Source organism: Notamacropus eugenii, chromosome 6 (genome assembly GCF_028372415.1).
Source record: "Notamacropus eugenii isolate mMacEug1 chromosome 6, mMacEug1.pri_v2, whole genome shotgun sequence".
In the NCBI taxonomy this organism is placed as follows: domain Eukaryota; kingdom Metazoa; phylum Chordata; class Mammalia; order Diprotodontia; family Macropodidae; genus Notamacropus; species Notamacropus eugenii.
In genome coordinates, this window is record NC_092877.1 from 51,992,280 (window position 1) to 52,019,245 (window position 26,966).

At 40.8% G+C, this 26,966-nt stretch overlaps 2 protein-coding genes across 10 annotated transcripts in view; one reads left to right on the forward strand and one right to left on the reverse strand.

The window, feature by feature from the left end:
- The window catches only part of ZFYVE28 (zinc finger FYVE-type containing 28), a 199,205-nt gene extending 192,350 nt beyond the window's left edge, over nt 1-6,855 (reverse strand). For 3 of the 8 annotated variants that reach the window (XR_011969423.1, XM_072620033.1, XM_072620036.1), the window contains exon 1: nt 6,619-6,847. Coding sequence is in view for 6 of the 8 variants with exons in the window: in XM_072620033.1 (XP_072476134.1) it covers nt 6,619-6,657 (39 nt within the window). In the remaining 2 variants the exon portion in view is untranslated. Of the gene's footprint in view, nt 1-6,618 lie in introns of all 8 variants that reach the window. The other 5 variants (XR_011969422.1, XM_072620035.1, XM_072620032.1 and 2 more) reach the window with 4 other exon arrangements.
- A 641-nt stretch (nt 6,856-7,496) lies between these two features.
- The window catches only part of CFAP99 (cilia and flagella associated protein 99), a 179,009-nt gene continuing 159,539 nt past the window's right edge, over nt 7,497-26,966 (forward strand). Inside the window, exons 1-2 of one of the 2 annotated variants that reach the window (XM_072620042.1) lie at nt 7,497-7,743; nt 20,949-21,075. In XM_072620042.1, coding sequence (XP_072476143.1) covers nt 20,965-21,075 — 111 coding nt within the window. In that variant the 5' untranslated portion in view covers nt 7,497-7,743; nt 20,949-20,964. The remainder of the gene's footprint in view (nt 7,744-20,948; nt 21,076-26,966) is intronic. The other variant, XM_072620043.1, reaches the window with a different exon arrangement.

The following is a 26,966-nucleotide window of genomic DNA, read 5'->3' on the forward strand; positions in this document are numbered from 1 at the left end:
ACCACCTTCTCCCCAGTCCCCTAGATAGATGCATCCCCTATTATGAAGTAAATTCATTAAGACGAGGAACCATCACCACATTTGTATTTGCATCCCCAGTGCTTAGCACACAGTAAGCACTTAATAAATAACTCTGAATTCATTTTTTTCAGCAACTAAGAAGTCACTGATGACCATTTAGAGAGCAGTTTTAAATTGGTAGAGTCAAAACCCAGACTACAGAAGTGAGTTTCTGGACAAGAAGGTGCCTGGGGATTGGGATTTGTATCAATGAAGAGAATATCTAAATAGGGAGATTTCTGAAAACTTTCTATAATTATCTTCCCAACTAGACTATAAACTCTTTCATATAAGTCTTTTCTTTCTATTTTTTTTCCTAGCACCTATGCACAGGAGCTATCTACACTTAAATTGTTGACTAACAGATTATCCTTTATTGAATTTGAGATGGCAAGGCAATCTCAGAAGGTTTAGAAGTCACAGTGTGACCTAAAAGGCCAACTAGGAAGTCAAAAGAGCTTCCACAACTACTCAATTGCAGTTCAACTCAGGTTATTAACAGGTTAGCTGGTAACTTCATAAGATTTCATTTCAAAATATGCTTGAAGTACATGAGATAGTCTGCTATCTGGAAGGGGCTACTTAATAAACTGTTCTGATAAAAATCTAAAAGATATGAAGGCATCAGTGAAGTTATACCAGTTACAATAATGTGCACAATTTACTAACCCTGTGGATGATTTACTGAAAAGCAATTAACTTCATCAGAAAATATGATATCAATGTGATTATTCCACATATGTATAAAATCTTACCCAATAAAGAAAATAGAAATTATTTCTTGACTATATTTCTATCGAACTGCATACTTATACTACTTATATTACAAAACTTGTACCACTAAATACTTATAGTACTAAACATAACGACTCATACTATTAAAAACAACCAAATATTTTTTCAAAACAGATATAGCCTAAGAAGAAACCTGATAGGAAACTTTAAAAAAGTAGTGCATGATAGAAAGCTTTAAAGATTCTATATATCTCAAAAGAGAATTTAATTTTTAAATTTCATTTAAATAACATTAAAATATGCTATAACTGCACATATATAATCTATATCAAATTGCTTGCTTTCATAAGGGAAGAGGGAGAGAGAGCATTTAGAATTCAAAAAAAATTTTAAGATAAAAAAATTTACATGTAATTGAGAAAAAGTAAAATAAAAAAATAAATGTTAAAAAATAAAAATAAAATGCCAGTTTTTTTTGAAAAGCATTACACTGCAAAATATATCAAAAGATAACACTTTTTTTGTTAATGGGTAAGAGTTCAAGATTGTTCTACTGCATCAGCAAGGACCCTGGCACACACAGAAGCACCTGCTATACAGTTGCTTAGGTCTGCTTTTCTAAAAAGAAAGCAACTTTTGAGGGGTCAACAATCACTTTAATCAAGCACAGGTATCATTCAGTTAGTTCAGGGGAAAAGACAGCACCCTGAACTTCAGAGAAAATACAGAAAAATAAAAATCAACAGACAGGGTTTCCAACTGACTGACCATAAGCAACACATACATCACAGATCAACAGACAGATCCAACTGTCTGACCATTACATACACACATACTTAGCAGAGAAAGAAGCAACAACATCTCAGTTTTCAAAGCTGGGAGCTCCTTAGTGGCTGCCCAGAGTCTCCTCTGGCCAAACAAAAACTTCCCTTGAGTAAGCCCCAAAGTATAACCTCACCTCAGAGTATATATACACTTTTCAGAGCCAGAGGGTATTACAACTCTTGAGAACCAGTGCCACATTAGAAATTAACAAAAGGTGTGGGCCTTACAACAACAAAAAAAATCTTCCCAATCAAATTTCCCTAGGCAGGCCTATTAATGGTTGGGGAAGATCTCTAATTCTCATTAGCATTACATCCACTGGCTAAAATTAATGATTTCCTCTCTCATCTCCCTTACCTTCAAGACAGGGAAAACAATGAAAAATATTTAAACTTTATTCATAATTGAAGAATTTTTTAAATGGTACAAATTTCATATAAAAATTTTTCCTGAAATATCAGTATTAAACAGTATTAAAACACTATATCTTGTTATTTTCTAAATCATCCCAATTTCTACACTTCTTCACATCAGAATTTGCAAATATCACCCCCAGAATATTTTTAAACATCGCAAATCCATTTAATTATGTCCAAGATGAAAGATGATCATTTTAGGTTTCAAAATGTTTTCCACTGTAGTCTAACAAAAAGAGGCTTTAAATTAAGCTTTAAAATCTTAGTATGAATTTTATAGTGAATTCCTGGTATGACCTTTATAGCTATTCAAATCAGCAGTAAGAGATCCCCAAATCCTGCAAGAATTTCCCCATACGGTTCCACCTACATTTAACAAGCTAATTATTCTAAACTGTAAAGCTCTCCAGCACAGAGATTGTGCTTATTTATGCCAAATATTGTATTAGACTAGATATTACACATAAACATATTTAATAATCCAAGATTTTATTTGAACACAAAAAGCTATTTGAATGACTGAATCATTCTAATCCAGCCAATTCAAAAACCAATTCAGTAAACACTAAGTATCTTGTAGATGCTGGAGCAAATAAAGATAAAATAAGACAGATCTTCTCAAAAAGCCAAATAATTAAAAATTCAGGCATTTAACTCCCAAAGACAGACCAGTAACAACCATCACAAGTTACCACCATGGCTCTCCAGACTACAGGTCATCTGGGATACAATTCAACTTCAATAGCACATAATAGCTGGTATTCTAGATCTGTTTATAAGCTAGTGCTCAATTTCATATGTATGTTATAAACTGTAAGAATTCACATTTATGTAGCACCTCCCAATAGCCCTGAAAGATTGACATAGCAAGTTTATTCTCTCTTTACAGATGAGGAAACTACAGCTCAGAGGTAAGATGACGACAGTGCCCAGTCAAATGTGAACTGGTTTCCCGAGTCAAACTTTATAAGCCGACTCTGCCCAGTTTGCTGTCCAAACACTTTCCCTTTGCATGTCTCAGCTTCTTTGTCTGTACAATAAGAGCATTATGCTAGAAAATCTCTAATTGTTAGCTACAATTCTAGGATGCTATGCCTAAGCGTCACTCTCAACTCCTTACTCACTCCCACCCCTCATATACAATCTGTTAACAATCCCTCATTTTACCTTCTCCCCTTTCTTTCCTTGCACACTGATATCACCATGGTCCTCATCACCTCACACCTAAGCTATTATAATAACCTCATGGTTGGTCTTCCTGCCACAAAGTCTCTCCATTTCAGTTCATCCTCTACTTAGCTGTCAAAGAGATGTTCCTAAAGAAAAGATCTGACCATGTCTGTCTGTCTGTCACTCTCTCTCACACACACTCAATTAACTCCAGTGGATCCCTAGCCCCTCCAGGATCAAATACAAAAACTGTCAGCATTCAAAACTCTTCATAAACTACCCCTCTTCCATCTTTCCAGTCTTCTTACATCTTTTACCACCACCCACGCACATATACAAGTGTACTCTGAAAACTAATGACACTGGATATGCCACTTCCCAACTCCAGGCATTTTCACTGGCTGTCCTACACCTCTGAAATGCTTTCAGGTTTCTTTGGCTTTCTATAAGTGCCAGATAAAATTTCACTTTCTACAGGAAGCCTTCCTGATCCCCATTAACTCTAGTGACTTCTCTCCGTTGATTATTTCCAGTTTATCCAGTATACAGCTTGTTTGTATATGGTTGGTTGCATGTTGTTTCTTCCATTAGATTTGAGCTCCTTGAGAGCAGGGGCTCTTTTGCCCTTCTTTGTATCCCAGTTCTTAGCATTGTGCCTGGAATATACTGGGCACTTGATAAATGTTTACTGACTCACTGATTGTACCACTTTGACTCTGTATGACACAATCATCAAAGAAAGGGAGTTATCTCAAGATTAAATCCAATTACAACACATTCCACGTTAAAACTTATTCCCATCAATTTTCACAGACACCACAGATGAATAAAAAGGACTAGGTTGGCTCTCTGTGGTATTGGCTAACAACGGAATAGCTGTACCTGTTGTTCTATTCTAGCAACCCAAAGATGGCACTAAAATAAAAGGGAACACTGAAGACAGTCAAATAGTGATAAAATTCTTAGTTCTATGGCACACCTACAAAGATGTATGCTGTACTTATAGCTCTCATTTACAAAGTATTCTTCACAGTACCTCAAAACATACTAAAACCAAAACACTGCCATTCTGTAACTGACATAGTTAATGATACCAGTAAACAAACAAAAAGATGTCTATATTTTATTTTACTTGTGGTAGAATAACTTCTTTTCCATCAAATCAATAACATTTACTGAATACCTCACATACATTCTCTCATTTAACAACCTAAGAATTACAGCTTTTAAGAAAAAAAAAACTATAAACTAAACTGATAAGGCACTTTCATAAGTAGTATGGGAACTCATTTTGAAATCAGCTACTTTTCTGTGGAAAAACTAGCAAGACAGTTTTCTCTAAAGATACTGATATCAACTGTATTGTTTTTAGGCATAGATAAGTTATAATGGACACATAAGATGCAACTTTGTTATTTATAAGTAATAAAATGCCATAGGAATGTGAACTACTAAATGATTACACATAAGAGGTCTTGTAAATTTACTGCTCCAAAAAAAAAAAATTCTCCTTTTGATAAAACTGTCTCTTTGTTTTAACTGATGAGAAAGCTATATCACAAGAAATAACACTAAATTTACAAGCACTAACACACTGAATTCAACCAACATTAGAAACAGTAACAAAATTATACCAAAAACATCTGGATTTGGAAATTTTTTTTCAATGTGGAATGCAAAAGAAGATACACTATCTGAAAGGATAAATTTTAAAGGACAAATTTTTAATTAACATCAAGAAAAATTAAAAACATACATTCTGAGAAAAAAATACTTTTCTGCCACATATTTTGCCACCAAATTATTTGGTTGCCTTCCAAAAATAAAGATACAAACAGCAATATATTGTAACAACGTGAAAATTAATGGCTAAAAAGAGGTAAATTTTGGTGCTACAAAATTGTCAAACCTGAATCAGATTTCACAGGCAGAACTGTGCAGCAGTTCAGCTATACAGTTCAAGTTCAATAAGAGCTTCGGAGATGCAGAAATTCTAACTTTTTGGGTACCTTCTCTTGGTACAATATTAATACAGAAAGGCAGGGGGGCCGTAAACGCCTAAAGCTGGTAGTTGTGTCGAAATAAATAGGCATCTCTATCATTAAAAAAAAATAGAACTGATTGGGTATTGCACAATTACGGTCCTCACTCATTATATGTATATACACACATTTATATATGGTTAAATATGCACATATTTAAGGGGTCCTCCGACAGAGACAGGATTAAAAACAATTCTTTAGCCTAAAATCAATAACTATGAGGAAGTATTATTTTCCTAGGGCCGGGGATTTTGGAGGTTCTGATAAACACAGAAGTGATTAAACCAGGTCCAAAAACGTGCAACCCTGACCCCGACGAGCTGGAGTAAGGGATACGCCGGCCAGCCGCAGCCGCAGCCGCAACGCCCGACCCCGCTCGGCGCCGCAGCGCAGGTCTATGCGCCCAGGACAGCTCCCGCAGGACAGCTCCCGCAGGACACCCTTCCAAAGGACTCGGTCCGGCTCTCCGGGGGAGCGCCCGTCCCCGGGCAAAGAAAGAAGCTCTTGGGGGCCCCAGCTTTCGAAGCGGGGTCAGCTCCTGACCCTCCCTACCTCCGACCCCAGAAGAAGAGCCCAGGGAAAGTGATTCTTGGATTCCTACGTCCCCCCCCCCGCCCCCCCAAGACAGCACAAGGGAGAAGGAAGCCGGGATCTAAACTATTCTGAAAGTCACACAGAGGAGAAAGCCCTGGACAAGGGTTCGAATTCTGACTCCGTTACTTCCCCTCTCTACGCCCGTCTGCCGAACAAGAAGGATAAACCTGCGCTCTCGTCTCCCCCGGTCAGTCTTCGGAGCGCTGAAAGGATCCGAAGGATTATCACTGTTAAGGGGGAGAGGGAGGGACCTGCGGGGAGAGTGCTCAGCCCACCGTCCTGGAGCTCCCCAACAGCAGCCAGGGGCGAAGGGACCGCGAGCCGAGAGGAGTCACCCCGGAGCCCGCAGACACAGGCGACATCCTGTCCCCGCGGGAGCCGCTGTCCCTGGTGACCACGCAGCACACACACACACGCGTGCATACACACGCAAACACACGCATGCAAACAGACACACACACGCGTGCAAACACACACAGACACACACACGCGTGCATACACACGCACACGCCCGCAGGGACGGACTCAGGCGGCTGGCTGCTCTTCCTCGCCCCCGGGCAGGCGGAGTGCCGGGTGACCACGCAGGGCGCGGGCCCTGCGGGAGGCTGCCCGGCGTGCCCGCCACCGCCCACGTCCCGGTCCTCAGCCGGCCGGGGCAGCGGGATGGGATGGGATGGGATGGGATGGGGCAGGGGTGCCCGGGCCGGCCCGAGCGCGGACACCCGCGCGCGCCCCCACGCGCGCACACGCCCCGCCGCCCCCTCGCACCTGCTCACCTTGGGCTTGTACAGCCACTTTCGGAACCTGTTCATCATCGCCTCCGCCGCTCCCGCCCGCCCCCGCCCCCGAGGACCGGCTGCCCGAGGGACACGGGAGGACCGAGGGCCGCGGCGAGGACGACGCCACGGCGGGGACGGGCCGGCCGCGGCGCTTCCTCCGCAGGCCGGTCCGGGGCGCGCGGGGGCAGCTGCCGCCGCCTCCTCCTCCTCGGCACTGAGCCCTCGGGGCGGCTGCGGAGGCGGCGGGGGGAGCCCGGCGCGCCGCACGCTCGGCCCGGGGCGGGGGCGGGGCCTCGCTCGGGCTCCGGCTGCGGCTGCGGCTGCCGCTTGGGTTCGAGCCCGGCGCGGCGCGCTCCCCGGCTCAGCCGCCTGCTCTCCCTTCACTGACAGCCCCAAACATTCCCCAGCCGCGGCAGCCCCGGGGGCTGGGCACATGCGCCGTTCGCACCGGAAGCCCCCCTCCCCTCCGCTATCCCAGCTCGTCGGAGGGGAGGCGTTGGGAATTAGGGCTGGGAGTGGAGGGGGGGGTGAGAAAGCCCTCTACGACTGCCCAATCACTCCTCGCAAGGTCGCGCACTCCCTCCCCCCGGCGCACAACGCCCTCGCATCAAGTTTCTTCTGGGTCCGGAGAAGCTCTCCAGGTCCTATTCTGAGTACCTCAGAAACCGAGGCAAAATGTAGTTCTTTGCTGGAAGAACTACAAGCCCCAGGATGCGTTGCGAAAAGCGACCTCCTCGGGCACCGTTACTCTGGGAGTTGTAGTGGTCGCTGGAGCACCAGATCTGTGCGTTGCATTCTGGGGATTGTAGTCACTTTGCAGGCATGGGTGAGGAGGGTCGGGGGTGGGGGTGGGGGGAGGGTTTTCTTTTCTCTCCCGGCTCCGCGTTCTGGTTGCTGGGCGACGGCGCACAAACAAGCGTTCCTTTCGTTCTGCTCGCCGTTTGAGTACTTTTCTCACATTCCCCCCACGCTCCCCCAAGCAAAGAGCAAAAGGGTGATGGCCTCCAGTTCCCAGAAGATTGCGGGCTCGCTAGCCTAGGAAGCGCTGCTGGTTGTGTAGACGCCACAGGAGAATTCTTAGAGTTGGAAGTGACCCACAGGTGTGCTGCTCTGATCTGTCAGGTAGAGTTCAGTGTTGGAGAAGGCACGTCCGGGGCGGTGGAGAGGAAGGAGGTGCTTGGAAGTCAGCCTACCTAGCATCTTTTTGGTACTGACTTTCAATTATTCAGAAACTGGACCGTCTGTCCCTTGTTTGCAGGTTATTCAGGCGTCTGCCTCGTTGAGACTACCCACCTTTATTTCTGAGGTCTTCCCTGTTTATTCTCAGGTACCCTTTCCCCCCACCCCGCCCCAAAAGTCTAACCCCTTGGGAGATGCTGGTTTTCTGAAATTTAAATAATTTTACTTAAATATGTTTCAATTTCTTCATCTGTAACATGGGGTGGAGGGAGAGAAGAAAAGAGTGGACTCAGTGGTCTCTGAGGTTCCTTTCAGATCCAAAATCTTGGGAATTTCGCCATCCTACACAGCTTTAGGAAACCTTTAACTAACTTTGCCCCAATTAGTGTAAAAAGTTTAGTACACTTAAAATGCAAGATACAAGAAGTTGTTGGGAATAATGAGTGACTAAATTCTTTATATAAATTTTTTAAGCCTGAAACTGAACTATCTCCCTGTATTTTGTCCTTTATCCCATGGTAGTCTACTTGGATTATTTATAAGGGTTATCCTTCGTCTAAGCTGCAGGCTCTTTGAAGGAGTGGACTTGGATGTAATAGGAGCTTAAGTAGGTGTTGCAATAGTGATGATGATAATTATCATAAATAACCCCATACATTTGTGTTGAACAGCAAGATTTTTTTTTTTAAAGTAGCTGTAGGTTGGCTAAAGTGAAGGCTACCCTTTGAGGGCAAGAGTTAAAAACTTGGTCAAGCTCACTTCCAAAGTAAGGATTTGAGTAGACTGTGATGCATCACTAATGAAGAATTTCCCAGGAGAAGCCTCTTCAAGGATGTCACCAGAAAGATGTATGACAAGAAAAGAAGGTAGTCAAATCATGTACAGAGGAGGAATAATGGATGCCCAGCCTAGTTTCTTCATTGCTATCCACATTAACATAAAGAGATCAGAGAAGGGCCTTCATCCTGCAGAGAATTTATGGAGGACATGGATATAATGGATATGGAGGCATGGCATGAATCTTCGTGCGTGGAGAGAGCATCTACATCTATTAAATTACATAGCCACTGGGGCACTCAAATGAAATCCCTGCTGATGGATGTCCAGGGAGAGCACTAACAAATGGGGAGGGGGCACGACCAGAAGCCAGGCAGTATCTGAAGTGAACCGTGAAGGAAAATAAGGAGTTTCAAAGGTAGAGATGGTAGCAAATTTATTCCAGGTATGGTGAAAGTGCCATGTGAGGTCTAAGAATCATTGTTACCATGTGGGGAAATCAGAGAAGGCTCCCGGGAAAAGGAGGCATTTAAATGAAGTTGTAAAGAATGAGTGATGATTAAGTAGTTAAGAGATGGGGATGGCATTTCAGACATGGAGAACAGAGCAAGGAAAAATAATGCAGAAGAGTACAGGGCTTTTAGAAGAAGAAAGAGCTGGAGCTTCCAGGATGAAGTTGTTTCTGGGGCATAGATGAAAAAATCTGGCATGCAGCCTGGAGAAGAGTGAAAACATGGTTGGCCTGGGCATCTTTCTTAAATGGAAGTTCTGGGAGGAGCTGTCCAATCAGAGGGAGAGACCACAGGGGCAGAAGGTATGTCTGGGTTGGAGGTGAGCTATCAGGATGAAGAGATTTCTGGAGCATGGGAGAGAAAGTGAGGAGTGCAGCCTGGAGAGGATTGAAGCATATAGATGTAATAGGAAGATAAAACTTTGGAGCAGGCAGAATGCTACCAAATTGTGGGGGAACCTTGAACGTCAGCCCAAGGTGTTTAAAATGGACTTGCTTAGCCATAGGATGCCACTTGGGATTCCTGGACAGAGAACTGGTATGACCAGATCTATACATAAGAAATAGCATGCTGGCAGCATCATGAAGGATGAATTGGATATTTGAAAGAGCAGAGACTGTTTAGGAGGCAACAGTTCAGGGGAACAGTAATGAGGACATGTACTGGTGGGAATGGTAATAAGAAGAGAAAGATAGGAGTTGTTTCAGAGATAGAGTTAATCAGATTGGAGACCTGATTAGAAGGGAGGGTAGGGAGAAAGGCATTGTCAGAGATAACCTCCAGGTTACAAAAATGCCTCCTCTGGCTGTCAGCTATCACTTGATCCTTCTGTCGTTTCATTTGTGGCTTTTGATTTTGATGCTTTATTGTACACATGGTTGTCTGGGCAAGGGTGTCTTTCTGTTTCTCCTACTATTTGCTGCTTAATTAGGGTCTTTTTTCATTGTCTTCAGAATTTGAAAGTGTTCTGGGCAGATGCAGTTGCTGGAAGGCAGACCTCTGAAATGAGCTTTGGTCTTGTCACGAAAAAAGCTCATTGGATTTGAAGTCAAACTGAATTCCAGGTCTTCCCTAATTAGCTATATGACTACAGGAAAGTTACTTAACCATGCATAGTACGTACTTACATGCTTACTGATTTGATTTAACCTCTAAGATTCTCAGATTCTCTATCTATAAAATAATACTTGTACATGAATTCTTGTGAGAAAAAAGTCTTAAAACCTCAACGAAAATGTCTATGCTCCTTTATTACTATACCCCATATACTGATACGTTACATTATTGCAGAATAATGCCATTTATTTATTATCTGTGACCAGAACAGCATTATAGCTTCCTTTGGCCTATCACCATTTTATGATATGAGATTGCCTCCTAGCATATTATTTTTCCTAACATCATAGAATCACAAACCACAGAGTTGGAAAGGATTTCTTAGGGCATTCCACCTAATCTGTACCTAAGCAAGAATCCACTTTACACTATGTCTGACAAGCCTCCACCTGAATACCTCCAGGGATGGAAAAGTCACTGCTTCTCATAGCAACCCATTCCAATTTTGAACAGCTCTCGTTCTTAGGAAACTTTTTTTTTAGTTTTTAAAATAAAATTATATTGCTATCTTTTGTCTTTACATCACTGGTATTTCCCAATGTAGCCTTCCTGCATCCCACAAAGCCATTCCTTATAATAAAGAACTGAAACGAGAAAAGTACAACACTGACACCAAAGAAAGTCTGATATTTTATATATTATTCTACAGAAGATGCCTGCTCATATCTCTCCCTCGGGCTCCGGCTTGGCCATTAAAATTTCTTAGCATTTCATTTTGTTTTGACGATTCTGTTTGTTATTATATTGGTACAGTCATTGTGGGTGCTATTTTCCTGTTCCTGCTTACTTTGTATCAGTTCAACTAATTCTTTCTATGCTTCAATGTATTCCTCCTCGTCATTTCTTAGAGCTCAGTAATATTCTATTACATGCATGCTCCACACCTTGTTTATTCATTGCCCAAGAGATGGCCGTCTATTTTGTTTCCATATCTTTGCTAACATTAAAAAAATCTTGCCTTTCTTCTTGTTGTTAACCTTTTTAGAATATATGCCTTGCAGTGGAATCTCTCGGTCAAAGGGTTTCCCTGTTTTCATTCCTTTCTTCTCGTAATTCTAGGTAACTTTCCAGAAGTATTGTTATCAATTCACAGCTCTCATTAGTGTGTCTATCTTCGCATAACTCCTTCAACATTAACTTTTCCCATCTTGGGTCTTCTTTGCCAATTTATTTATAGTATAGTGAAACCTACACATTATTTTGATTGTCATTTCTACCAATTGTCTTATCTATCTTGACTATCAGACCTTTATTAGATCTATTTGCATATTTGATACAAAAAATTTTTCCCAGTTGAACACTTGCTTTTTTTCTTAATTGTATTAATTTTGTTCATGTAAAGGCTTTCAAACTCATGTATTTGAGATTTTTCATTATATCTTTTGTAATCACCTCTTTCCTTTGTTTGGTGAACGATTCACTCCCTAGGCGTGGCTGTGAAAAACATGTGATCTGTTTCTTCTAATTTTTTCTCCTGGCAGGATCTTCAATATTCAGGTCATGTATCCGTTTTGAATTTATTGCAGCATATGCTATAAGGTGTTGAGCTAAACCTAATTTCTGCCATCCCACTTTCCAGTTTCCTCAGCTCTTCTTGTCAAATAGAGAGTTTTTTTCCTAGGTAATTTATATTTTCAAGTTTCTGTAACACTGGGTTATTGAGTTTAATTATTTCTGTTTATTTCCTCTCTAGTCTATTAAGAAGTTTCATTTTCAAAGAACCACTTAACCAACGTGTGGATTGGTTTTATATGAATGTGCATTTGTTACAAAGTTTTTGTATGTCTTTTAAAATTGGATGGTGGACTTAGGGGAGTGGACTAGCAGTAGTGTCGCAAGGGTCATTGAAGCATTTTAAAAAATGCACAGATGAGAACAGGAGGAAAATCAGGAAGAAACACAGAAAAGCAGAACAGTTTTTAATGTAACATGGCAAATTTATTACATATCTTTTGAAAAACAAGTTGTATGTAATATTCACAGATTCATACACAATCATCTTTTTCTACTATATATGGAAATATTAATTTTATGTGGAAATTTTATTTTGGAGTTTATTAAAATTAAATTTTTAAAAATGATTAAAAACTAAAGAGATATTTGACATTAGTTAGAATCTCTTTCCTACAAAAGAATAACTTTAGTTTAGAGATCTAGGTGGTATGACTTATCAGTGCTCTGTCCCTGGAGTCAAGAAGACCTGAGTTCAAATCCTATCTCACTCACTGATAAACTGTGTAACCCTGGCAAGTCACAATCTCTGCCTGCCTTGGTTTTCTCATTTCTAAAATGGGGATGATTATAGCACCTACCTCCCAGAGTTGTGAGAAACAAATGATATAACATCTGTAAGACACTTTTCAAACCTTAAAGTGATATAATAGTGTTAGCTATCATTATTACTCGAATTATTCTGATAACATCTCTAAAAGAAATAGCTGTAAGATATGGCAAAAGTCTGGCTCACACAGATTCCATTTTGTTCTCATTAGAACAATACAAGGGAAATCTCTGCCTCTCTCTGTCTCACATATGCACACACACGTGTACATACACCTCTACCTATACACATGTACACACACACACATGGATAAAGCATACTTATGTTTCATTTGTATGTCAACAGCAGCATTTTTCCTAGACACTTTCTTGGTTTAGTTTGTAAACAAGCTATATGACAGTGCTGGTGAGTGATGAGTAAATTATTTGGAGTTAGAAATTCTGAGCTTAAATATTCTATGAAAAATGTATTATTCATTTGTTTATTATAATACCATGCAAATCACATTTTATGAGAGAAAGCCTGAAAAAGAAAGAAAAATCTCAAAATTGTCCCAGTAAAAAATAAATTTTTATTCCATGGTTTTCTTTTCCTGGTGATTTTTGAAAATTAATATGAATATATTGCTTTTTCCCGCTTGCTTTTGCTGATTTCTTCTGCTATTCCCTTTGCATCCTCCCTCTTCCCAAACATGATTGATCTTGTTCAAATAAGATAAGATATGTAATGTGCTTTGTAAACATTAAAGCATCATTAAATGCCAGGTATTTTTATCACTTTACTTAATTTCCAGATATTTCTGTTGAATTCTCTTCCCTTCTTAAGAATTCAGCCTAGGCTCCACCTTGTCTGTGGAGCCTTCTCTTATTCTCTGCACCTAAAACCTCAGCCCCCAAGTGACAGTAATATCTTCCTCCTCAGATTTTCCTAAAACACTTTATTTAGATCTCTCTCTCTTGGTTTTATCTCATTCTTTCTTGAATTACTACTGTTTTTTGCACATATATCATATCCCTGCTGGAAATACACCTTCCAGCTCTAACATTCAGAGTATGGGGGGATAATTTCTTTTGTTTGAGATGGAAAAGTTTAAATACCAAACATGTTTCCTTTCAGGGAACTGGCTACAAAATCAAGGCACAAAGCTAGAGCAAGATGTAGAGCTGCTATAAAGTGTCAGGAGCCAGGTCAGGCATCAGGAAGGAAGGGGTCAGTCTTCAGCTGAAGTCAGAACAAAGCCATAGGCCAAAGATCATTGGGGAGGCAAGGAACATTTAGAGGCAGATCCCAGAAGATAGGCTGATGATTGAGAACAATCCTTGTCCTTCCCATGCTGGTACAAAGGGAGTTATCCTAGGGCCTGGGAATTCAGACAAAGCAACTGGACAATAGAGGGCACAGTAAGAGTCTGAACAAGGAATCTAGACACCAATTCAACAATTATTAAGTGCCTGCTATGTACAAGACACTTAACAGGTGCTAGGAATACAAAGACAAAAATCCTTGCCCTCACAGAACTTAAATTCTACTGTGAGGATACAGTATTTCAAGGCAATTTGAGTAAGGAGAAAACAGTAACAAGGTGATGGGGAAGAAATCAGGAAAGCCTTCAAAGAAGAGGTGGCATCAGAGCTAAACCTTAAAGGAGGTTAGCATTCTAAGCATCAAAGGTGAGAAAGGAAGAGCTTCTGCCAAGGTGATCTCCCACAGAGGTGGGAGATGGGATATCAGATCTGAGAAATAATTAATGTAATTGTGCAGTTACATGAATAGAGTTAATATGAAATGAGAAGAGACAGGTGGCTTAGAGCCAGACTGTAGAGACACCTTTGAACCTGTGTTTTAGTTTAGAGGTAATGTAGAGCCACCAAAGATTTAATTGGGGGAGGGAGGGATACGAGCAGACCCATCCCCTAAGAAAATTATTTTAGTAGCTGGGTGGGTGGTTTAGTAAAGAGCATGACTTAGAGGCAGTGTGGTCCCATGGAAAGAACACTGGCTCTGAAATCAGAGGACCTGAGTTTCAATACCACCTCTGAATAATCATACTACCTAAGTAACCTTGGGCGTGGCCCTGATTTATTCATCCCTGTAACCTTCCCCATCAGAATGTAAGCTGCTTGAGAGCAGGAATTTTACTTTTCCTGTTTGTATCCCTAGTGCTTTGTTGTTGTTCAGTCAGTTCAGTTATGTCTGACTCTTCATGACTGGGGTTTTCTGGGCAGAAATACTGGAGTAGTTTGCCATTTCCTTCTCCACCTCATTTTACAGATGAGGAATTAAGATCAACATGGTTAAGTGACTTAAGGGTCACATAGCTAGTAAGTGTCTGAGACTGCATTTGAACTCAGGAAGATGATAAAAAAAAAAGACTTCTCAATTCCAAGTCTTGCCCTCTGTCCACTGCACCACCTAAATGCCTGTGATTCCTAGTCAGGGAATTGAACTCGTCTCCATGTGACAGGCAGGAATACTCACCACTGTACAAATATGTGCATGTGTGTGCGTGCGTGTGTGCATGCCTGCGTGCATGCTTCATTCGTTTATTCAACAAATATTTGTTGACTTTACATGATGAAAAAATATACCCAAATCAATCACCCCTAAAAATTCAAAGTGAAGCCCTAGGATTATCAGTTCCTTCATCTTTTAACACAAAAGATCACAAAAGCAATGTGAGATCTCACAAAAGAGACATTATAGTTGCTCCCTACACTCATGCTTAAGTCTGGCAAATTTGTCCTACACTATTGCACTAGGACCTCCGCTAAGATTTCAAAACTTCTTTTCCTATGTCAGCTTCCCACAGACATTTGCTCCAAGTTTTTTGAGGGAAGGTTTTTTCACCCCAAAGAGTTTGACAATAAAACTAGTCCCAACTGCCACTGCACTTTGAGCCTTGCACTAATTGCTGGCGTTGGGGTGATTTAGCAGGGAAAACACACACGCGGGAGATAGAGGATCTGGGTTTGAGCCTCGTTTCTGCCATGACCATGTTAGCTGTATGACTTTGGGCAGGTCACTTAGAATCAGAGATTTGGAGCTGGATAGGACCTTAGAGGCCGTGTAGTCAAACTCCTCTTTTATAGTTGAGGAAAGTGAGACCTAGAGAGCTTAAATGACTTGCCCAGGAGTATGCAGGTAACAGATGTCAGAGGGGAGATTTGAACTCATGCTCTCTTACTCCAGAGTTTGTACTCTTTTCACTAGCCTTTCATGGTCTATGTTTCCTAAATTGTAAAATGATAGGGTTGAACTGAATGACCTCTCAGGGTTCTTCCTATTCTAAAGTCTTGTTGGTTTGAAATTATTAACAGTCATATGTGTTGGGGAGCTTCTCTTTTAAGAAAGTGTCATGGATTGCTCCTAGCACATGATGAGATTTAGCTAATATATGCTTAATCTAAGAGTATTTAAAGTAGCTTCTAAAATAATAGTCATAGTGCCGATCACATGCGCTCCAAAGCTAATTCACTCCCCCTCCTTCCTGGGCTGTAAGCCCTGCATTACAAAGTATCACTTGTTTGCCATGTACTTCAGGGAACACCAGGAGATTCCTGGAAAAGGGTGACAGTGTGGGGAAGGCAAAGAAGGACAATCTTCCCCACTGCAGGGACCAGACACTAATGCAGAAACAACCAGCAGCAGCAGGCAGAGTGTTACTTATTAACTTTGTGTTCTACTCATGTCAGCCTAACAAATGGAAAAAAAATGTCAAATTAAAACAAAGTGGTGAAGAAATAGGTTAAATATGTTCTTATATCTAAAGGATTAGGAAGAAACAAGGGCACCCAGTTTAAGATCCTAACAACCAGATAGTTTGGGACACCATACAATTATATTTCAAGTAAACCCTGTCAGCCTTACTCAGGAATTGTGAGCGAAGTGTGTACCAGGAAAACAAAAGAATAAAGGAAATTCTCCCTCACTACCTATGATTCTCTATTTTACAGTCATCACAGTCTGGTATTCCACTCAGTGCAGATGCTTTTGAGTTAACAATATACTTGCTGGGCCTCAGTTTCCTCACTTGTAAAAAGGAAGATGTTGGATGAGATGGTCCATTCCAACTCTAAGATTCTATGAATCTTTGTCAGAAGGGTTAGTGACTCATTATTTCATGATGACTTAGTTTTAATGACACTGCTTTTCCCAGAATCACAGAGTTGGATAACACCTAGTCCAACCCATATTTGAATAAAAATCCCCTCTTCATCATTCCTGGCAAATGAGTTATTCAAACCAACACTGGGCTTTTGATGGTTAGTTTACTCAAGCCTTTTTATTTTTCTTTCTTTCTTTTTTGGTAATTTTGGTTTTTTTATTTGACAGATTTGACCAAGACAAATAGACCTTTAATGAACTTATGCTTCTTAAATTGCTTATTGTTGGACATCATAGATAGAAATTGGAGAAAAATGAAGATCTTTCCTCATCTAGAAAGTGGGACTTGAACAAAGTTGTAAATGGCTTTAACAAAGTTATAAATAACAAGAGGGTGGGGCTTGATAGATTTGAGGTAAAAGGGTATTTCAGGCTTGTGAAATACCATAGATGTACAATCCAGAGAATAGCAACAGAATGAAAGTATCTTGACTTTCCTAAAAATACAGGAATTGGATAAAAGAATATTGTGCCTGGGAATCTCAAATACATGTGCCCTGAGATCGGTGGGATCAAAGGCTTAGCAAGTTGTCATGTTAGTGTGCAAGCAAGACCATATTTGGAATGCCTCACCTCAAAGACTAGCCTCTATGGTAAGAGTGACCCCCAGCTAATTAGAGGTACAAAATCCCAAGCAGAGTGACACCATGCACTATGCCTTGGGGAGAAGAAACACTAATACAACACATACCTCCCCTGTCTGCCTTTTAAAGGTCGGATTACCAGAAAAGAAAAAGACAGAGAAATGCCCAACATTAATGAATGCTTCCAGTTCCCCTAAACAACACAGCCCCATCCTTCTTGAAGCTGTGAGGTGTAAGTTGTATGCTACAAGCAACAGGATCTGCAATAAGGCTCCTCCATGTCAGCCTGTCTGTTCATAAAAGCCTTAGACTTTCTTCCTTAAATTTCCCATAAATGCAATGTCTCACCCATATAGTCAGCATGGTGCAGATGTGCCTTCACTGGCTCTCTTAATACTTTTCCTCAGGATAGTGCTGACTCATCTTAATGCTCTCCAACTTCACCTCTAACTCTGGCCATGGTGCTGACAGGGATCAGAAACCCAAGAAGGTGGTTCAGGCAAGGTCAAACAGATGAGAACTTCATTAGGACTTCGAGACTGAAGATGTTGTGAAGTACTACAAGGAATCAGTCAGGGCAATGAAGTGGCATAGTCAAAATGTCTGACAAGAGGGCATTATTGTGGCACCATTTCAAGACTATGAGGAAAGAAAAATCATGGAGGCTGCAAAAGGAAAGGAGTCTGAGGCCAGTGGAAATAATGCATAGACCAGAAATTTTCTAGAAAGGTAAAAGCAGCTATCATTTTATTCAAAGGGAAAATGCACCATAGGATTTGATGAACACCTCAGGAGAGTCCAAGATTCCAAACCTATATGGGCACTGTAGCAATTGGAAAATGGCCAGTGAGAGAGGAAAGGTTAGGGTAAAGGATTACTTGATTAGTCCTTGCCTTATTAAATTTCAGATGGAAACAAGACATCCAGGCCACTGTATCAGCAAGACAAGATTTAACAGTCAAGGAGAGGTCAGTTAGAAAAAAGAACTCTAGAAATAATCATGATTAAGGAGTTATAAGACCACAATGAAACAAGTCATTAGTTATGCTTAGTGAAAATGTATTCAAAAGTAGAAAGGAGGATATGCCACTTATGACCTCAATAAGAGCGGTTACAGGCATTTTAATGTTTTATGAACTGTGCTAGTTCTCTTGTGGCCCTTCTCCTAATCAAATCCAGCCTCCAGCTGTGTCCTTGATGCCTCCCTTTTCCAGAAAGTTACTAACATTCATTGCCTTTGCTTGTTTCGTTCCTCTTCTCCATCCCTGGAAATTTTATTTCCAATCTCACTAGTGATCTGAAACTTCTCTGCAGAATTGCCAGTGATCTCTTAATTGCTGAATCTGTTGCTCTTTTCTCAATTCTCAAACTTCTTTGAAGCCTTTCACACAGTTTATTGACAGCCAATTCTTCCTGGATCTCCTTTCCTCCCTAGGTTGTGAAGACAGTGTACTCTTTTGGATCTCTTTGGACCTCTCTGAGTGCTTCTTTCTCAGTCTCCTTTTCTGATCATCATCTATCTTGCTCCTAGTTCTGACTCTTGGACAGAAAAGCAAACAGCAGAACACCCAGCATATGGCACTCAGTGTCTATATTCCAGGCACCACCAAGACGAAGTTCATCTGCTTTGCAAAAGGGTTATTATGGCGTAGACCTCTATTTAGGTTTGATTGAACAAGGAAGCATGTGAGAGGAAGTGGTAGACAGTGTCAGATGCTACAGAGAGGTCAAGAAGGATGAGGATTAAGAAAAGGCAATTAAATTAGCAATTAAGAGATCATTAGTATTTTTGAAGAGGAAAGTCTCTGTTGAATGATGAGGCCAGAGTCCAGATTACCGAGGGTTTAAAAATGAGAGAGACAAGAGAAGGTGGAGGCACCATATGTAGATGACTTTTAGAAGAGTTTGGCCACAAAGGGGAGGATAGGTGTAATAGCCAAGATGGTTAGATCAAGCAAGAGTTTTTTAAAGCCTGGGGGAGACATGGGTGTGTTTTATAGTAGGGGAGTAACCAGTAGATGTTGTCATCCAAATTGAAGATGAGACCGAGACGGAGTAGGGATGATGGTAGGGACAACTATTATCATAACTATGTCTGGATCATGTGAGGTGAGGAGAGGAGAAAGGCGACCTCTTGACAAATGGTCTCAATGTTGTTTTGTTTTCAGTGAAGTGTGAGGCAAGCTCCTCAGTTGAGGGGTTGGATGGATAGGATGATGTGGGAGGCTTAAGGACAGATAAGGTTTGGAACAACCATAGTGAAAAGTGGGATAATAGATTAGGGAGTTGGAAAAGGATTGCTTTGCTACAGTAAGAGGCCAGTTGAAATTAGGTAATTAAATGATTAATATTAATTCTGTATCATTTTTTGTTGATTCTATTTACAAGTAATTGATTTTGTCCTGTAATTGCTTATCTTGGGTCTTTGTCTCTGAACCTGGTTCAGAATTCAACTGGTATGCAATGGGTTACATATAAAAATTCAGCTCTCCTGATCTGTTCTTCAGGTGAACACGAGAGTGTAGAGTTTTGTATCTTTACCCCATAAAGCTAACCTTCAAGGATGTCTGGCTTGCTGTCCAAAAAGTCTGGGATGTGACTGCATCTGGACTCAAACAATAAGTACTTTTTAGATTCAGGAGAGAAAGAGGTGGCCATTGCCAGCCCCCATTACCAAACTTCCAACCAGTCATGTTGCCCTCAATCACATCCTCAAACAATCATGTCATCTACCCTGTTCTGTTCTTTGTTGTATATGCCCCAAAACCTAAAAAGAAAGGGAAATATCCTCTTAATCAGGGTCTTTGGCATAAATGGAGGCAAGCCATTGACTCTCTTATTGATAGGCAGCATGCTTTTGCTAACAAAATGTTGTCTTTCTCAAAGAATTGCCTCAGTTTGCCTTTTAGTTAAATTTCACCCATGAGAGAAACATAAATTTTTAATGAACCAAGTCAGCATCAGTTTCTCCAGAAATCAGAAAAGCCAGAAAATGGAGAGAGTGAGAAGAGATTTAAGAAGAATCATGGACAAGAATAATTATGGAAGAGGCATTTTAGAGGGTACAGTGGAATTAGAGCAGGTCTGGAGTGGGATATTGGGAGGAGATAGAGTTAGGGTGGAGAAGAATAAAAAACCAGCCAACTGGGCATGGGCAACAAGATTGGCACCTCCAAAGCCAGGGATTGAGCACCTATCATGGGGTGAGAATCTGCTAACCGTAGAGAAGTGAGCCAAGGCAGAATATGAGTTATTAGAGAGAAGTTCATTCACATAGAAAAGCACATGATTGGATAGTTAAAATCTAATGGATAACTGGTCATGTTTTGTCCTTGAGCAGGCAAGAGTATGGGAACCCAATGGCTTCATTTCTCTGTGTTTTAGTTTCTTCCTCTGTAAGATGGAAATGGTTCTACCTGTATTATCAAATAGATAAGATGCATTAAGAACTCTATGAACTATTCGGTGAGTCGTATTTCTGTATGTATGTGCATATTTATGCATGAGATATTAGACAGTTGACAAATATACTTCGGTATACATGCATATGTATATTTGTCAGGTCTCATTAACACTTGGTGCTTTTCAATTTTTTCCTCGTATAGCCCTGACTAATGACCTCTAATGTGTAATGAATGTAGCCTTGTGAATTTCTCATTTTAGTTGAACGTTATAAAGAAAGCATGAAAAAATAACAGTTTCCTTCCATTTTAGGATTTTCACTACAAAGATGGCCTCTTTTAATAAATGTATCAAACCCATCATTGAACAGCTGGACAAATTTAATGCTGAATCTGACAGCCCTGAGCATGTTCTAGAAGAGATGTCTACCCTCTTGCAGGTAGGCTAAATCTTTGGTACTGCATTATTTTCTCTCAGAAATTTAGCTAATGAGGTAATGAGGTATTTCAGGTTTTTCATTTGCTTATTTTTCCAAGAAAGATTACATTTATATCCTATTTCTTTTTATTCTTTTTTTTAAAAAAAGAAAAGAAGTTGGATTATGACCTTGAAAATGTATTAGAGTTAACATCGTAAATTTATGTTTTAAGTAGTTTTCAATAATAATTGGCTCAAGAGTTAGCTCTAATTATAATTTTAAAATATAATGTTTTTAAGAACTAACCTCTTTCACTGAATGTACTATAATTATATCTTTATATTACTGGCATTTTCAAAGGATTTAGAGCTATTCTTTAAAAAGCCTTAAAAATCAACTAGTCTATCACTCTGATTTCAAAAATGAGAACCCAGGGAGGTGAAGGGATCATACAGCAGCAAATGGCAAAGCATTTGCCATAAGGTCAGGAAGATCAGAGTTCAAATCCTGCCTCAGATACTAACTGTGGGATCCTGAACAAGTCACTTAAATGCTTTTTTCAGCCTCAGTTTTCCCATCGGTAAAGTGGGGATAACAGATCCTACCTCATAAGATTGTTGTGAGGATCAACTTTGATAATGTGTGTAAAGTATCTCTCCTCTGCCCCTTCTCACTATGTCAAACTTGCCGTGCTCATTTTTCTTTTTAGGGCTTCTTAGTGCATAAAATTTGTTTTTTTTAACAAATTGTCAAAGAAAACATTATTCTTGAAACTTCAGGTACATTTCTCTATCCCCAAATGCACTGAAAGGAAAAATATTAACAATAAATAACAATAATTAATGATAATACAAAATAAATATAAATTAATAAAAAAATGAGGAGGATATATGTTTATATAAAATGACAGGATGGTAGTAGCTCCTCTTCCTCCTCCTCCTCACATATGCCCCCTCCTCTGTTTAATACACTGGCTGGCAAACTTGTATAGTCAAATCCTTCTAAGCTCTTCTCCTAGCTGGACGTGATCTTTCCTCTTTCCTCCCCAACAAAGCACTTTGTTTGCTCCTCCCATATGTTGTGTTTCTGATATTTTATTTTGCATCATAGTTATTATGACAAACCAGGTGACCCTGAGCAAGTTCTTTAACCTCTCAGTCTCAAGTTCCTGACTTGCAAAATTGGGATAATAATAGCATTTACCCCTTGTTGCAAGGAGCAAACGGAATAACGTGTTTAAAGCACTTTGTGATGCCTAAACCCCTAAGATATGGGGTTGCCTATATATAGCAGAGGAGGAGGAGGAGGAGGAAGGGTAGTGGCAATAGCAGTTAATATTTATGTAGTACCCACTGCATGCCAGGCATTGTGCTAAATGCTTTACAAATCTTCTCTCGTTTGATCCTCACAACCCTGGGAGATAGATATTACTTTTTCCCCATTTTACAGTTGAGAAAACCGAGACTAACAGAGGTTAAGTGATTTGCCCAAGATGACACAGCTAGTAAGTGTCTAAAGCTAAATTTGAACTCAGGTTTCCCAACTCCGGGCTCAGTGCTCTATCCATTGTCCCACCTAGCTGACAATAGACTCATAAGCTACTTGAAGACAGAGATTGTGTCTTATCTAAACTTTGCATCTCCCCCAGTGTCAAGCACGAATATTCTGTTTCGTGAACATTTAATTCAGCTGAATCCAGAAATGTGTTTTCTCTTCCACGGCCTGTTTTGATGGAGGGGCAGGTGAGAGGGGAAAGAATGCTTGGGCAAGAGTCAGGAAGCCTCAGCTCCAGCAGCAGCTCTACTACTTATTGGAGCAAGATCTTTCTCTCTTGATCTCAGTTTCCCCAGTTATGGGGAGATGGTAGCCATGAAGAACTCCTAATTCCCTTCCAGCTGTGGTATTCTGGGACTCATCCTGTTCTCACCGCATAGCAATACTGAGCATGATCCCGTATTTTATTGTATTTACACAATGTCTTCTCTCCCTGAGAGGTTTTGTCTGATTGTTGGTTCCATGGGATTTACCAGACCCAGGATTCAAACTCAGGACATGAGACCCCGAATCCACTGCTTCTTTCATTACCCTGCTGTAATGGGAGTAAGAAAGAAGTTGTTCTTATCCTCGCATTTCAAGTGGGAAAACGGAAGCCTAAAAAAGAAAGCCACTCTCTACAAATGATGAGTTTAATAAGTTTACTCAGCTGTTAAAGGGAGGGGGAGACCTTTTGCAGAGGTTCAGAACTTGACTTCTCAGATAAAAATCCACACATCAGATGAACTTCAAACAGGAAGGTGGCTACAGGGACAGAATAAGGCCCTGGCCAATGAAAATGGGCCACGCAGGACAATGGTTCAGAGTAGCAGGAGTAGCTCACATTATGCGGTTCCTAAAGCAGTTACTGAGCACAGGCTAAAAATGCTAAAGGCTGCTAGTGATTCTACCTTCGTGGGCAGGAAACTGAACCCCATTACACTGAAGTTCAGCTTTAGAGTTAAGAACAAAATAAGGATGGCTTATAGCAGAGAATGAGCCTGCATCAAGTCTCGCTCTAAATCTAGGCCTCCAAATGAGGCCTAACAGTCCCAAACATTTACTGCCGGCTTTTGTTTAGAAAAGATGAATGCAGTAGGACTTTATACCAGAGAATCTCCATGCATTTTTATAGGTATGCGGTAGTTAACATTTCACAACCGCTCCATAAAATTCATGCTGTTTCCTTCTTCATTTAACACGTCTCTATTTTACAAGGAAAAAGAAAGGAATTTTTGGATGGTTTTAATTTGCAACGTGCAATCTCTGATCATTCTGTCTCTGGGGTCCCTTACTGCTTTTTCCTCTGGGGCTCCCTCTTCTCTCCTCATCCTGACCACAACTTCTGGTCTGCCTGTTGTTGGCCTTTGATCATCTTGGAGATTCCTTCTTCAGCCTGCTCTAGCTTGGCTCCATATGCCTGGGACTGCTCAGGAATACTAAAGATTCCCAGATGTCATCATCCTCTCTCCTTCAGTCTTCTAAGCTTGTACTACAGCCTGCCCAACTCCCCCCAAAATATGGTACACTGGAACTTTCTGGAACAACAGTATCTCCATTATTGTAAGCATCTGATGCTACACTGGAAAGCTTCATCAAGGTCAGCTAATCCCTGCTCATGTTCTATCATCTCCCTACTTAAAAAGTTGCATTCTCTGTAAATTTATGTCTGGATAGGTGCATCTGTAGGCATACATCATAAATGTCCTGGAGTCTGCACAACAGTTAGCCCAAATGTGCAGGCCACTTGCAAGTACATAATGTATATTACATACATGTCATCAATGCATATCATCTGGCTGCATGTTTAAATTCCTTTCCTTTTACCAATGAGATATCATAAGTCATCTTGGTACCTCCACTAGCTCATTCTGGCATTTCTGTGGTAACATGCCATCCGTTCTGCACCATTATATCTTCAGACTCATTGTCTACAATGAGTCTTTCTACTCATTGAAAGTCTCATTGTCTACAGCCACCAGAGTTAGACTCCGCTGGGACGTACTGCTCTCCCCTCTATTTGAGCAGAGTTCCCCCTGAAAGTGGAGAGCAAATTTCAGTATTCCCTTTATCCACATAGTGATCCAGACCCCTTCTTTATGATTCATTATCTGGCCCCAACTGTCTCTGCCCCTGGTGGATGAACTTTTCAGAGCTAAGTTTTCCTATTGTGGGATTCTATCATAGTCTTGGAGAAGCAGGCCTTAAGTAGTTCTGCTTGTGTTCTTATACCTTGTGTCAGATCTGTTATGGTCTAGTATGGTATTCCACTGCATAGCTCCAACCTCTGCTCTTCATTCAACTACTGGATGCACTCTGGAAAGCCCAAGTTGAGTCCCTTGGGGGTAATACCCCACTTCTGACCTGTAGCACTTCATATGGATTACAAATCATTTAGGGACAAGTAATAGAATTGGTGGCCTTCTGTAATGCTTGAATCCACCAATTCTCAGACTCTTAGATATACTTTCTTGTATTAGCAGCCCTGGTCCCTTCATGTCACAAATTGTCTGTTCCTCCATAGATAAATGAATGAATGAAGAAGCATTTATTAAGCATTTACTACGTGCAAACCACTGTGCCAAGTGCTGCATAGCTAGAAAAGCAGAGGAAGTCTCTACTTTAAAGGAGCTCATTTTCTAAAAACAATACGTAGAGGTTTCAGATGCAAGTTACATAGAAAGGTCCCATGGGCCTTAGGGTGTAGTGGCAAAGCACACACCATAATGTCTCTTCTTTAATGTCATTTCTACCAATAAAAACATGTCTATTTCTGAATCACTTGACAGTACCAAGAACTTTGATGACAAGAACCTTCTTTTCTAGGTCTTTAGTAGCTATGACTGGTATGGGCCAAGGCAGTGATTCAACTGACTTGGCCACATGTTATCTCCTCTCCCTCTCCCTCTCCCCATTTTTTCCCTCTCCCTCCCTGTCTCTCTCTATGTTTGTCTGTCTCTCCGTCTCTCTCTCTCTGTCTCTCTCTCTCTGTCTTCTCTGTCTCTGTCTCTGTCTGTCTCTCTCTGTCTGTCTCTCTCTTTTCCTTGCTGCTTAAATTTGAATTCATGAACCTACAGATCAAGCATCTGCATCCACATTGGGCTTTCTTGGCCAGGAATGTACCATATTTGGTTAGTACTACTAAGCAAGTTTAGCTGGCAACATTCAGCCTTGTGTTTGACAAAATATGTCCGTGTATTATTTTCTGTCCAAACTTGAAATGGAACTCTTAGAACTGGAGTGATTCTTTACTTTAAAGCAAGACCTCCATTTATGTGTGGGATAACAAGTCTCGCTGCCAGCTCTTTACTAGCAAGTACAATAGGCTGTCCATGGCCATCCATCTCCTGGTATGAAACAGCTTCCAAGTCCTATAATCCTTCATGCATAGCACAAAGAGTTTTCTTGGATCTGCAGAAACCAGCAGTGATGTTTGTGTGAAGTAGTTCTGTGTTCCCACGTCACCAGCTGCCTATTGGACACTTCCATCTGGATGACATGTATACATACCAATCTCATCATGACCAAAACAGAACTTATTCTTTTTCTCCCCAAACCCACCCATGCTCCTGATTTCCCTAGTTCTGTAGAGGGCTCCACCATTCTTCCTGTCACCCTAGTCCACAGTCTCGACTCTTTCATTCTTTCTTATCCCATATGACCAGTCTGTTGCCAAGTCTTGTCAGTTCCACTTTCACAGCATCTCTTCCATTCATTCCTTTTTCTCTAACCACACAACTGCCATTTTAATTCAGGTCCTCCTCACCTCTCCCTTGGACTATTCCAATAATCTCCTACTGGGTGTCCCTGCCTTGAGCCTTTCCCCTCTCCTGTCTATCCGCCATGCAGTTGCCAAGGCTCAGTTCTGATGAGGTTATTTCCCTGCTCAGAAAGTCCCAGTGACCCCATTTTCTTGAGGATAAAATACTTGGATATTTAATGCCTTTAACAATCTAGCTCCAAGCTATCTTAATAACTTAATAGACTTATTCCACACCATCCCACTGCATGCACTCTATCACAGACTTAGTTGTCTTCATATTGCCTCTCATAGGCTCTGCATAGATTCTAGACTCTGCCCAAACTGACCTACTTGGCATTCCTCACACATGGCATTCCATCATGCCTATGTGCAAGCTGATCTCCAGGCTAGAATATGCTTCTTTTTTACCTCAGGCTCCTAGAATCAGTAGTTTCTTTCAAAGCCAAGCTCAGACATGCCTTCTTACCTATGGCTTTTCCTGATTTCATCCACACACAGAATTACTTTCACTTTACTTTGTATATATCCTGTATTTATGCATATGTGACTGTCATCAGTAGGCTCTAAGCTCCTGGAGGGCAGAGGCTATTTAGATTTTTTTTTAATTCTTTTGGTC